The 13,484-nt window shown below is 37.9% G+C and overlaps 1 protein-coding gene across 2 annotated transcripts in view; it reads left to right on the plus strand.

Moving 5' to 3' along the window:
* Nucleotides 1-13,268, plus strand: part of LOC139938058 (stromelysin-3-like) — a 33,712-nt gene extending 20,444 nt beyond the window's left edge. Inside the window, exons 2-10 of one of the 2 annotated variants that reach the window (XM_071933416.1) lie at nt 1,746-1,965; nt 7,076-7,158; nt 8,296-8,483; nt 9,021-9,245; nt 9,778-10,023; nt 10,528-10,638; nt 11,379-11,555; nt 12,148-12,281; nt 12,712-13,268. In XM_071933416.1, coding sequence (XP_071789517.1) covers nt 1,846-1,965; nt 7,076-7,158; nt 8,296-8,483; nt 9,021-9,245; nt 9,778-10,023; nt 10,528-10,638; nt 11,379-11,555; nt 12,148-12,281; nt 12,712-13,038 — 1,611 coding nt within the window. In that variant the 5' untranslated portion in view covers nt 1,746-1,845 and the 3' untranslated portion in view covers nt 13,039-13,268. The remainder of the gene's footprint in view (nt 1-1,745; nt 1,966-7,075; nt 7,159-8,295; nt 8,484-9,020; nt 9,246-9,777; nt 10,024-10,527; nt 10,639-11,378; nt 11,556-12,147; nt 12,282-12,711) is intronic. The other variant, XM_071933417.1, reaches the window with a different exon arrangement.
* Nucleotides 13,269-13,484: the final 216 nt, after the last annotated feature.

Below are 13,484 nucleotides of genomic sequence, written 5' to 3' on the forward strand. Positions count from 1 at the left end.
CAAATTCGATTGGTAACAGGGCCCAATTTAATTGCTCTGCTTATGCATCGGCGCTTACGGAAGCAGGGAATTCCGCGCTTACGTCAAACATATTTCGATCGTTAGCAAGGAATTTTTGCCTGTGTGCGAGCGTACTCAGCATAGGCTTTCTTCGCTTACACAGCTAGCGCAACAATTCGGTGCTTGCACACTAAGCAGAGATCGTAAGCGCATATTTCGCCGTATAAAGCAAAGCAATGAAATTGGGCATTGGTCCCAATAAAGCTAGCTGTAATCAAACAAAAAGTAACTAACAAAATTATGCTTACCAGGATATGGTTACCAGCCAAACTACCTTGTCACAGGTACAATATGTGACTGGTATCCGGCTCGTCATTTTTCTTTTACATCTGCTAAGCAGAAAATTGTTAAGCAATATTTTGTGCTTAAGCCCTTCTATAAAATCTGGCCCATGTTGTTTGTATTGTGTTGAAACTCAGTGATACATCCCTCTAACTTGCAATAATGACGCCCCAATTATGACCAGAAACTGTTTGTCCAAGATCCCCACGGCACCATCCACCTGTCAAACTAACTATAATTGACTGGCAGGTTGGACCCAGATTGATTGTGGAAACCTTGGTATCAGTGCATTGATTCTTTTTTTTAATAGGGAGTTTTATATTATTTTCCTCACTCCGTGGGCCAGGTTAGACTTGATCCGTTTCACCCCGGTATCACCTTCGACGCATAACTGGGGATAAAGAAAGGATTCCAGTTGTCTAGTCCGGGAAACAAAAGTCGGACTTCAGTTTTAAGGGGACCGTCGTGAGTATGGTGATGCAATATTATTCGTTTCGGAAATCAATAATTTTAGAAATCCAGATTGGCTCTGTAAGTTAATCGTTATAAGTCTATTGTGTGTGTCATTGTTATCTGCAGTCTTTCAGTGGCGGCCTGTGCCTATGACGATTGCAATAGAGTTTGACCGAAGAGTTACATAATGAACACTGTGAATAATTTTACAATATATGCAACGCATGAGAAAGTTATTTGAAAACCGTACTTTGCCAACGTCATTAATCACTCGGCTGTTGTGCAACTCAAACCAAAGGTTTTTTTTTGTGGACAAGCGCACCTTTGGAACACAATGACGTCATAAAACATTTTAAATGCTTGAAAAATCAGTGCGAGACGATTTTAAAACAAAATCTAATGTCCAGAACGTAAACATTCACTCATGCGAGCAATGTCTTTTTAACTTTATCGAGGCTAAACGTTTTTTGAAGAGTATTATTCACTCCCATCTTGTCAAACACAACATGACTCTTACACGTTAAGTCCCAGCGTTCGTTTGTAATTGATAGGTCATAGCTCATTCTCAAAGTAAACTTACAAGCTGAGGCTAATCAGTCGTCACAATAAACCACCTTGGGCCCACCAGCATCAATCATAATAGCTTTCAATCGCTTAAATCGTGCCTCATCCAAGATTAGCATCCCAACTTTTACTTCGACGACAAATCTCCGGCGACCTCGGACGAGAATTAGCCAGGACAAGGCCGAGCGTGTACCCGCCTCAAGGAGTTCGCTCCAATCAACGGCGGCGCTCTCTCGAGAATCACGGTGAAACCAGTCAAGAAGACCGCGTTTCTTTTGAGTTTACAGGATCGCTTGGGAGTATAATCATTCGTCACACCACACACGTTGGAATTTTTTGATGGACAATAAAAATGTGTTTGCCATATTGTGATCATAACCTTCCAGCCACTTTGGACAGAGTGGACGGGGCGAAACGGTCGTGACAGTTTAGTACAGTCCGGACGGTAAAGTGACAAACCCGGAACCAGAAAAAAAGGACTGAAACATGAAATTCAGGAAAGCTGTTTGGATTGTTTTAGTTCTCTTCTTTTGTCTTCACGAAACGTCGTGTGCGAGGCGCAACAAGAAGAAGAGGAAACATCGCGAAAATCTTCCGAATGTCTCGGTAAGTCTCTTACTCACTTCTTTATTTCTTGAAATGGCAAAAAATTTAACGAACTTGTCAATTTACTTTGTTTTAAATCAAAATAAGAATGTGGTTTAACCCTTTGGTAAAATCTGCTATGGAAACTTATGTAATGGTCAGAGAGCTTTGTATCAAAATAAGCAGGCAGAAGTTCAATTTTGATCAACCTTCCCAGCCGCAAAATTCCAAGCGGATCGGCTTGAGTTTGTTTACCCTCTCACCCCATTACTTAACACATAGGAAAATGATTGTGGTGTTATTCAAGGCAGTGCATATCTTTTGCTTTTGACCGTTCAAGCTTTTATCATAAATGTATGTATACAGTAAAACATTATAAAATTCCACTTCAAAAGGTTTTCGCGTTTTTTAGATCTTGCCGAAAACCCGGAACGGTCCACGCAGAAAGAATAAGACCCATCTTAGAAAACACAATCTTAGAAAACACAATCTTTAGAAGCGTTGGTAACGATTCTCATGTTCAAATATGTGGGGATAAAAACTGATATCTGTTCACACAACCACATTACTTCGAAGTGAAATTGTGTAGGCTTCTAACCAAAATGTTGTATTGCCATTCATTTTATGAGTAATAACCGAACGTAGATCTTCCCTTTAAGTACAGACCGCTTATAGGCATACTTGTCTCCTAAAAGGTTTGACACATTGAAACGGTTATTGTATGACTTCTTCTTACTGCTCATGTGATCATAGGACATAAACCTCGTTCGAGGATAACATAAACCAAGAAACTATAAACTGATATGGTTTCCCATGTATACAGTAAGTCACGTAGACCCCTTAGATCGAATGCGAATAATACTTGGGACTTGGTTGCTGGTACATGTGTCTGCACTATATTCGTAATAAGCAATTTTGATGGTGAACACATTCATATGACACTGGTTTGGGTAAATTTGCATGTTAAAACCTAACCAAACAGTGCACTCTTATTATAGTCCACCATACTTCAAAGGGGCTGAATTTCGTCTGAGATTCAGTGCACGTAACCTCTATACTCAAGTGTATTTTAGTTATTAAAGGCAGTGGACACTATTGGCAATTACTCAAAATAATTGTTAGCATAAAACCTTACTTGGTAGGAGTAATGCGGAGAGGTTGATAGTATAACACATTGTGAGAAGCGGCTCCCTCTGAAGTAGCGTAGTTTTCGAGAAAGAAGTAATTTTCCACGAATTTGATTTCGAGACCTCAGATTTAAAAATTGAGGTATCGAAATCAAAAATCAAGCATCTGAAAGTACACAACTTCGTGTGCGAGGGTGTTCTTTTCTTTCATTATTATCTCGCAACTTCGACGACCGCTTGAGCTCAAATTTTCACAAGTTTGTTATTTTATGCATAATTATGTTTAGATACACCGAGTGAGAAGACTGGTCTTTGACAATACCAATAGTGTCAAGCGTCTTTAAATTGTTTGCATCTTTGTTTAAAAAAAAAGATACTCATCCAAAACCATGAAAATCTTGTTTATATTTCAAGTTTCAAGGTGATGTCTTGGGCTTTTGTAACACGGGATGTGGAATTTCATGTTTTCATATCATGTTTTGAAGGACACTAATGCATAGTTGATTGCTCTTTGTTTCAAGTGGTTTGTTTCTTGCGGCAACTCTACAAGGCCAGTCCGGCCACTACTACAATAAATACACCATAGCTGTCAAAACATGTCAGGAAACGTTTAAAGATGCTATGTCAGATTTTTAGAACGTTACAAGCTTTCATTTGAGCCATTGCTCGAAAAAGTCCGTCAATTATTAGTAGCAGTGAAATAGAGTGCTCAAAATTAGTTTTTGTCGAGATCCCGACAATATATCACGTGACCAATTCTTATGTGTTTTATAAGAAACGTTTTAAATTTTTGTCATGGTTCCTGACCATTAAAAGTAAAAGTTAAACTTTTTTTCGTTAGAGCGGGTGACACTCTTTGAAATACCATTCACTCAAAAAACTTTTATTTTTAATGTTTGGGGCAAAAAATCTGACATAGCATCTTTAATTTCAAAATTGATTAATGTCGACTGTTATACATAAAGCTGTTGTTCTTTATGACACGCGATGTTTACATAGTTTGAAGTTGGTTGCGTGGTATTTGTTTTTAAAGTGTAGATTTAAATTTCAACGATTTCTTTAACGGGAATATATTCCAACCCCTTCAGATTAAAATAATAATAGTTGGTGTGCATTTATATTAAAAGGCACTGGACACCTTTGGTAATTGTCAAAGATCAGTATTCTCACTTGGTGCATCCAAACATAATTGTTGATTTACCCAGTCAGTTTCCCTTGTGGTTTACATTGATATCTGAAACAAAAAGTCGCATCCCCTGCCGCTTCCCAGGTTGTATCGTAATTTGGGTGTGATCCCTGGCTACACGGCAGTTAACTGTTGTATGGCTTCTGACTGGCACCCCAAACAAAGATATTGACAAATAGGGACACCGCCAATAATAGGGCTAGATAGCTCAGTTGGTAGAGCGCTGGCACGTTAATCCGGAGGTCGTTGGTTCGAATCCCACTCTAGTCAATTCTTTATTCAACCCCAAAAATCAAACATAATTTTATGCACAAAATAACAAAAATCTGTGCAAACTTGGACTCAATTGGTCATCAAAGTTACAAGAGAATATAATGAAAGAAAGGACACCATTGTTGAACAAATTTGTGTGCTTTTATATAGGCCTATGCCTATAAAAAAAGCTTAAGGTCTAGTTTATTTTAATATTTTATTATTTTAATACCTTTCTCACAAACAAATTTACTTCAGAGGAAGCCGTTTCTAAAAAAGTTTTATACTATCAACGGCTCTCAATGGCTCGTTATACCAAGTAAGTTTTATGCTAATAATTATTTTGAGTAATTAACAATAATGTCCAGTGCCTTTAAAGGTCTGATGATATTGCTATAAACTGTTTGACAAATTACATACATTAATGATTGTTAACAAGTGAGTTTTTATACTAACAATTAGTTTAGGTGTAATTACCAATAGTATCCAGTGTCTTTAAAGACAGTGGACACTATTGGTAATTGTCAAAGACCAGTCTTTTCACTTGGTGTATCTCAACATATACATAAAATAACCAACCTGTGAAAATTTGAGCTCAATCGGTGGTCGAAGTTGCTAGATAATAATGAAAGAAAAAACATCCTTGTCACACGAAGTTGTGTGCTTTCAGATGCTTGATTTCGAGACCTCAAATTCTAAACTTGAGGTCTCGAAACCAAGTTCGTGGAAAATTACTTCTTTCACGAAAACTACGTCACTTCAGAGGGAGCCGTTTCTCACAATGTTTTATACCATCAACCTCTCCCCATTGCTCGTTACCAAGTAAGGTTTTATGCTAATTAATATTTTGAGTAATTACCAATAGTGTTCCCTGACTTTAAACCCATTGGTTTAAGGCCATTATGGGAAACTCTTTATTAAGACGACAAGTGAAGTCTCGAATTAATTTTTTCGATTAATGTTGTTCTTGTCCGTTTTGTTTCACACATTTGAAACGCAACCTTTCACTTCATGGTCCATTTTTTTTTTACAAACAATAAATTCCCATGGATCATGCTGTGATTTGTGGCCAATTGTTTTGTTCAATGTTTTCCATTTCACTGAGTTTAAGTTCACGGGAGATCTCTGCATGACGTGGTTATGTCAAGATGTCAAGAGCCATTCTGACCTCGTTATCAAATCCACCTTGTAGTGGTGGCTTGTACATTATTATGATGTTTTGGACATATGCAACAAAAATTGTATTTTGAGGAGACGGGCTATTGGTTTTACATCAAAGAAAGCAAAACAACAACATTCTTATTTGTGTACTTGTTATTATCATTATTTATTACGGATTAAAATCGCAGCAACTGGTTGAATAACATTGGTTTTTTTTTACCAAAGATAACAATTAAAAGTATTTAAAAATAGAAAATCATTGGTTACCTCGTTAGAACAACAGTCAAAGGCACTGAACACTATTGGTAATTATTTAAGATAACTGTAAACATAACAATTCACTTGGTAACGAGCGATGAAGAGCTGTTGATTGTATAAAGCATTGTGAGAAACGGCTCTTTCAAATTCTAAATCTGAGGTCTCGAAATCAAATTCATTGAAAATTACTTCTTTTTCCGAAATCTACGTCACTTCAGAGGGAGCCGTTTCTCACAATGTTTTATACTATCAACCTCTCCCCATTACTCGTTACAAAGTAAGGTTTTATGCTAATGATTATTTTGAGTAATTACCAATAGTGTCCACTGCCTTTAAACAAGTTGCATCCGGAAAATGTTTTGTTTTGTTGTTGTAGCTCCTTTTTCCCATCACATTGAGTTTAATCCCCCCCCCCATCAAATAACGCAAGGCACCTGTTCTTAGTTATTAAGTCCATTATTTCCGACCTTGTTGGGGTTAAATACCGGTTTTTAGAGATTAAGTGCATTTACGAGATCTTGAAAAACCAGAATCCTTCAAGAATTTAACAATTAAAGTCAGATTTACCTTATAGTTTACGAGCTATTGATAATGATATAAAGTTTTAGAATTTGCTTCTGAAGGTTAAGCAAAGAATTGTCATCAGTTAAAGACACTGGACACCTTTGGTAATTGTCAAAGACCAGTATTCTCACTTGGTGTATCTCAACATATTCATTCAGTAACAAATCTGTGAAAATTTGGACTCGATTGGTCATCTATACTTTAAAAGAGAATAATAAAATAAAATAAAAACACAATTGTTTCATCAGTTTTGTGTGCTTTAATAAAAGGCTTCAGCTGAAGTGTTTTATTATTTGAGTGACAAGTTACCTCTTTCTAAAAACTCAGTAGGAGCCATTTCTCATAGTGGTTTAAACTATCAACAGCTCTCCATTGCTCGTTACCAAGTAAATTTTATGCTGAAAATTATTTTGAGTAATTACCAATAGTGTCCACTGCCTTTTAAATGTTGGTGTTTTTTTTTGGGGGGGGGGGGCAAAAAGACTAGCCCTTCGGACTATCCATCAACTTGTTTTGTTTTGTTTTGTTTTGTTTTGAAAAATATTTGAGAAACAACCTTGCGTTTGTCTATTCTGATTTCCAGAGTTACTTGATAAAATATGGCTACGTAGCACAAGGGCCCAACGGTGCACCCAGCAACCCGGCTGATATACCGAGGGCGTTGAGGTAAGTCTGTTTATCGCTATTATACTTTGTATAAGTGCATCTCTATTACTAATGATTCTACTGTGAAATTCCACAAAAATGGGTCTTCTTCAACGTGTTGTGTTAAGGTTCACACTGTATTTGATAGTTATGTCGGTCAACTTTATATTTTGTTTTACTGTTATGGCTTTTCAAAGTGAGGAGTCGTTCTAAGTTTGAATAAATAATTTCATCCGTCGAAAAAGTCCGTCCATCTGCCCATCCATGGTAAAACGGTCTGTACTCGAAAAAAAACAAACTTTTGAGAAAAACAAGTGTACAGAGATAAGCTGTTTTGCCATTAAATCCATAGGACACTTTTGGTAAACAGTGTTGTCCAAGGTCCACATTGCGACTATCACAATTAATATATATATATAAAATAACAAACCTGTGAAAATTTGGGCTCAATCGGACGTCGGAGTCGGGAGAAAATAACAGGAAAACCCAGCCTTGTATCCGCACGTTTCGCCGTGTCATGACATGTATTTAAAATAAATCCGTAATTCTCTATATCAAGAATTGATATTGTATTACTGTTCTTTCAAAAAGTAAAGCATTTCATGGAATAATATTTCAAGAGAAGTCTTTCACCATGACCCTCTGTAAACCCTGTAAGTTATTTGTAAATCTGTGAACTTTTTTTTTTCTGTACCGAAAGTGTATAATGGCTTTAACATGATGAAAGTGTAACAAGAGGCCGAGATCATGAGACATGTTATAGTCACATCCATAAATAGTATGCTTTTGAGTCTTTAAAGTGGAAAAACGCCCTAAATTTGCCAAGGAATGATCTTATAATATTATAATAACTCTTTTTTTCTTTAAAGGCACTGGACACTATTAGTAATTACTCAAAATAGTGAGAGATGTTGATAGTTAGGCCATATAACACATTGTGAGAACAACGGAACCCTCTGAAGATAATGTCTCACTCAATTATTAGACATCTTATTATTCTTTCATGACCAATTGAGCCCAAGTTTTCACAGGTTTGTTATTTTAAGCATAACTATGTTAGGATACACCAAATGAGGGTACTGGTCGTTGACAATATTACCAAACGTGTCCAAAGCCTTTAACGATTTCATAAGTGTGCCCCTTCAATTGACTGTACAGAACTCTTCAGACCTTTGCTGGTATCGAAGTAACCGGTTACCTGGACGACAGGACGATCGAGCTTCTTAAGCAGCCTCGTTGTGGAAATGATGACATCACTGGTTCGGCTAATATGCAGGTATCGCTCAAGAATCACAACCCGAGTAAATTCAGCACAATCAATCGCGAGAAACGTTACAACATAGATGGTAGGGAGAGTGATCACTCTATACAAATTCCTTTTAAATCTGCCTCTACAGTATTAGGCACTGGACACTATTGGTAATTACCCAAAATAACTTTTAGCATAAAAGTTTAAACTTGGTAACGAGCAATAGAGAGATGTTCATGGTATACAACATTGTGAGAAATGGTTATGGCAAAAGAGGTAATTGCTCATGTAAATAATAAAAGACTTCAGCTGAAGCCTTTTATTAGGCAGATGAAAGCACACTTATTGTGGAATAAGGGTTTCTGTCATTGTTCTCTTGCAACTTCGATGACCAACAATATTAAGACCAAATTTCCACAGATTTTTATTTCATGCATTTAATGATGGGACACACTAAGTGAGAATTACTGTCTTTGCCAATTAGCAAAGGTGTCCAATGGCTTTAAAGAGAGTCTTTAAAAATCAACCCTAGCTAGACATCAACATTACCGTTAACCTTATATAAACATTATGGCAAGGGGCCCGCCAGTTGCTAAAAGATAATCATCTTTTACTGATCTTTTTCCGACTACAGGTAACAAATGGCCAGTAAAAGACATCAAATATTACTACGACAGCATCGCCGAGGATATCACCCCAGACGAGATGCGAAATGCCATCGCCAGAGCCTGGAAAGTATGGTCTGACGTCACACCTCTGACCTTTACAGAGGTCAAGGTCAAGGAGGAAGCTCATATCGTCATTAAGTTTGCGCGCGGTCTCCATGGTGACGGCGAGTACGCTAAATTTGACGGACCTGGTAAGAAATATTCAATGCAATTTTGTGGTAACATACAAACGTCTATTCTAAGAGTTGATGTTTCGTTAAAGGCACTGGACACCATTGGTAATTACTCGAAACAATTGTTAGCATACAAACGTTGTAACGAGCAACGGAGAGCTGTTGATAGTATAAAACATTGTGAGAACAGGCTCCCTCTGAGGTAACGTAGTTTATAAAAAAAGAGGTACATTTTCACTCAAATATTAAAAGGCTTCAGGGCCTGAAGCCTTTCCCTAGGTGTCTGAAAGCACACAAATTTGTGCAACAAGGTGTTTCTTTCATTATTGGTTATGCTGAAAGCAACAAAGTGCAACAACGGTGTTCTTCTTCCATTTTTCGCTCGCATCTTCGACGACCAATTAAGCACGAATTTTCACCTGCTTTGTTGTTTTGTGCACATAGGATACACCACGTGAGAATACTGGTCTTTGACAGTTACAAAACGTGTATAGTGCCTCTAATTAGAAATCAATAAACGTGACATGTTTCGTCCCTTATATATCTACAGGCGGCACACTTGCCCACGCCTACTTCCCGGAGAACGGAAACGCCCACTTTGACGAGGACGAAATATTCTCCGTACATTCCACAGAGGGAGTAAATCTCTTCATCGTAGCAGCCCACGAGTTCGGTCACAGCATCGGATTGGCTCATTCCAGTGAGTTTGGCGCCCTCATGTATCCATGGTACCAAGGCTACGTGCCTGAGTTTGTGCTGCCAGAAGATGACATACTTGGTGTTCAGCAGTTGTACGGTGGGTGTGAAAACTTTAAGACCAGTTTGAACGAAAACGGCAAAGGGTGATTTTTGCTGAAATTTATGCTGAAATTCATTTAAAATGTTTTATGTCATAAGGAATACGAATTCACATGAAAGTAAACAGTTTTGTACAACAACAATCTCTTCTCTAGTGCTTTTCAGAAAGAATCGCAAAAAAGCCCTGTTACGTCGTCAGGCATGTCACGTAATTTGTTGGAGCTCCATTTTGTATAGCCACTTTGTTGTAGAGTGGTACCACAAAGCAACATGCAGCCTTGTGGATGTAAACCTTGGGTCCGGGAAAGTTGAGAGAAGTGAAAGATGTTCAAGTGTATCTTTTGGGTCGTTTCGTCGTCTGCACGCCAAACTAAAGTTTCACATTATTTAGCTGAGAGAATTATAATATCAAAACAATGATTGTATGTGAACAAAACAATACTTGTGTACGTCATCCTAAACCTATAAATAATTAATATTCCCTCATGTTTATTCATTGCAGGCAAGCCTGATATACGCCGACCTGATACCCTTACACTGAGTAATGACGGACCCCGTATCAAACCGGGACGCCCTGATACATGTACCAGCAATTGGGATGCGGTTACCATGGGTGAGTGAAGGTTTGTCATAACAACAAATTTAAAGATAAGGCCGGGAGGGTGTCAAGATGATTTAAATTTTAATAAGCACAACAAGTACCTAAGAGTAAGCACAGCAAAGTTATGCTTATCAGAATAAGGTTTGGTACATAAATTGGTATTCATGTACATTTTAGATGGCTCAAATACCATTTCATTTGATATTTTTTCGGAAATTTCCAGGAATGCTTTCAGGTTTCGATTCATGAGAACAGAATGACTTTAAGAAATTTGTTTCCAAAACAGAACGAAAAACTTCAAATAATAGTTCTTAAGCTGGTCTCAGATCCAAGTTTTCTTACAAAAAATGCCTTCTCTCCAATTTTGTGACATAGCTCTCTTTAAAAGTCAGTCCAGCTCCTGCCATTTGCTTTAGCCTTGCTAGTTTATATTTCTCCCAAAGTAACCCAGTCTGGTTTTTATTATGTTTTCTTGTTACCTGTTTGTCTTGTCTCCTTGTTTGTAGTTTGTCTGTCTAGGTTGTCTTCTACAAGCTTTGGCTTAATCTGACAGCCTCATACTCTCTTTATTTTGGTTTACATAGATTAACTATTTTCCCCGTCCTCTGTGCTTATTATTTTGCTTATCCATGTAATTTTGTACTATAAGTTATTATATGTCTTTAGAAGAGTAATGTCAAATAATGTTGACTTGAATTGAAATTGAAAAAAAAATCAAATTATTTTCGAATTTAACATATCCTTTTTATAAGGTAACGACGGTCTCACCTATGCTTTCAAGGGTCGCTATATCTGGGCTATCAATGATATAGCAGTAGAGCCAGGCTACCCTAAGAAGATTGACGTCACTTACCATGGTGCCCCCAGCAACATTCACGCTGCAGTCACCACGGTTCTGTACGGCCAGCAGAAAACATTTTTGTTCAAAGGTATGACACTTTTTTCGTTTTTACCAAACGTGGGTTGATGTTGTTTTTTCTTTTTTGTTGGTTCAATTAATCAATCAGAATGTTGTTTACTTTAAAGCGCCAAAATCAACAAAATTTGTCAAAGGCGCTCAAGACAGTTAGGCCCTACATGGAATTAACTTTAAAATACACTTGTTGCATGGCAAAAGATCACATTTTTGAGTAGTTTCTTGAAAATATGAATAGGCTGAGCATCACTGATGTAATTTGGAAGAGTGCTGCAATCGTTTATTCTTTTGAAATTCGTGTTGCCTCTAGCTACCGAGCAATCTCGGTAGTCTAGTTGATAAGACACTGCTCTAGAATTGCAAAGGTCGAGGGTTCGAATCCCACCCGAGTAATATGCCTGTGATTTTGTTCACAGAACTTAGGAATGTACTTGCAGTGGTAAAACACATCGGTGAGCATCCTTGATGTGATTTGAAAGAGTGTCCATTCTTTTGCTGTTGTTGGTGACAATCCTGTTTAAAATATTACTTATTAATTAAAACTACCATACTTCATGGTACAATGGTTCTAACTTGGCTCATTTGACCTTTGACCTGTGTTCCAGGGGCTAGAATGTGGCGATTTACAGACTTCGTCCTAGACAGTGGCTACCCGAAGAAGACTGCTCCACGCGGTATACCACAGACCCCTAATGCTGCCTTCGTCTGGGGTGGTAATGGCAAAATATACATATTCAAGGTATGTTACTGTATGATTATGGTGCCTTAAAAATGTTATTATGACAATTTTGTCAATAACCAGCAAGGTCATAAATCGTCTCAATTTCACAGCTATATAGATAGAAAATCCACCATCCAAGCCCCGTCAAAGATTTTTTGATAACATGTTTGCATTTTGAAACGATTATCTGTCCTTTAACCATTTATATTGATGTATTGAAACATTTTATCATTATATCTGGCTGGTCCAGATTTCGTAAACATGTCATTTTAGTCTTGGCATGTAATGCTACAGACAGCGTCTTGTGTTTTTAAACTGAACACATTTTCAATACCCTCAGCTTAATACTTTCCGAATATTGACTCAAACAAGGTATTCGTTTCTAGCGAATCAGCATGGTCTGGAAAATGTTTACTCTATTGAAATCGTCCTGTTTGTCTCGAAACAGGGAGCTCGATTCTACGAATTCAACCCCAAGCGTGAGAAGGTGATCAATGCGCCTCAAAAAATCCGCACCAAGTGGCCTGGTTTACCGCCCACGGTGGATGCCGCCCTCCAGTGGCGAAACGGTAAAACTTATTTCTTCAAAGGTGACAGCTATTGGCGGTTCAACGATGCCGAGTTACAGGTTGTGAGGGACTACCCACGTTCCAAAGCCCTCAACTGGATGGGTTGTGGGTTGCAGGAGGGGGTTGAACTCCCAGAAAGGTTGCAGGAAGGGATACCACAGGGGGTGGCTCATAATCAAAGACGAGAGCAGGAACACGGTCAATGAAAAAAAATAAAAATCCACACCACACATGTAGGTTGCCCTCGTGGTACTGTTTTGATAGTGTCTTTTTTTTATACTGTGTATTTTCCATGATAAAATTTATCGTTATGTTGTATATAAACAGAACATTAATGTTTAGCGAATTGTATTGTTGCTTTGGCTGAACTGTATAGTGGTTACATTAATTTTCATTGGTGGTGTTTGTTTGACATTGTCAATCTGAACTGGGGCGAAGTCTATGCGGCGGACCAAGCCGATTCTGCCTACAATGCTTTTCTTTCTACCTTTAACTCTCTTTACAATCTTCATTTCCCCTTTTCAGTAAAATCTAGGGGTCGTTCTGTGAGAAATCAGCCTTGGATTAATCACTCTATTGCCAACTCTGCTGATCACAAAAACAGGTTGTACCGGCGTTTCTTACGTAATCCAAGTGCTGCTAACGAGCGTCT

This window comes from Asterias amurensis, chromosome 6 (genome assembly GCF_032118995.1).
Source record: "Asterias amurensis chromosome 6, ASM3211899v1".
In the NCBI taxonomy this organism is placed as follows: domain Eukaryota; kingdom Metazoa; phylum Echinodermata; class Asteroidea; order Forcipulatida; family Asteriidae; genus Asterias; species Asterias amurensis.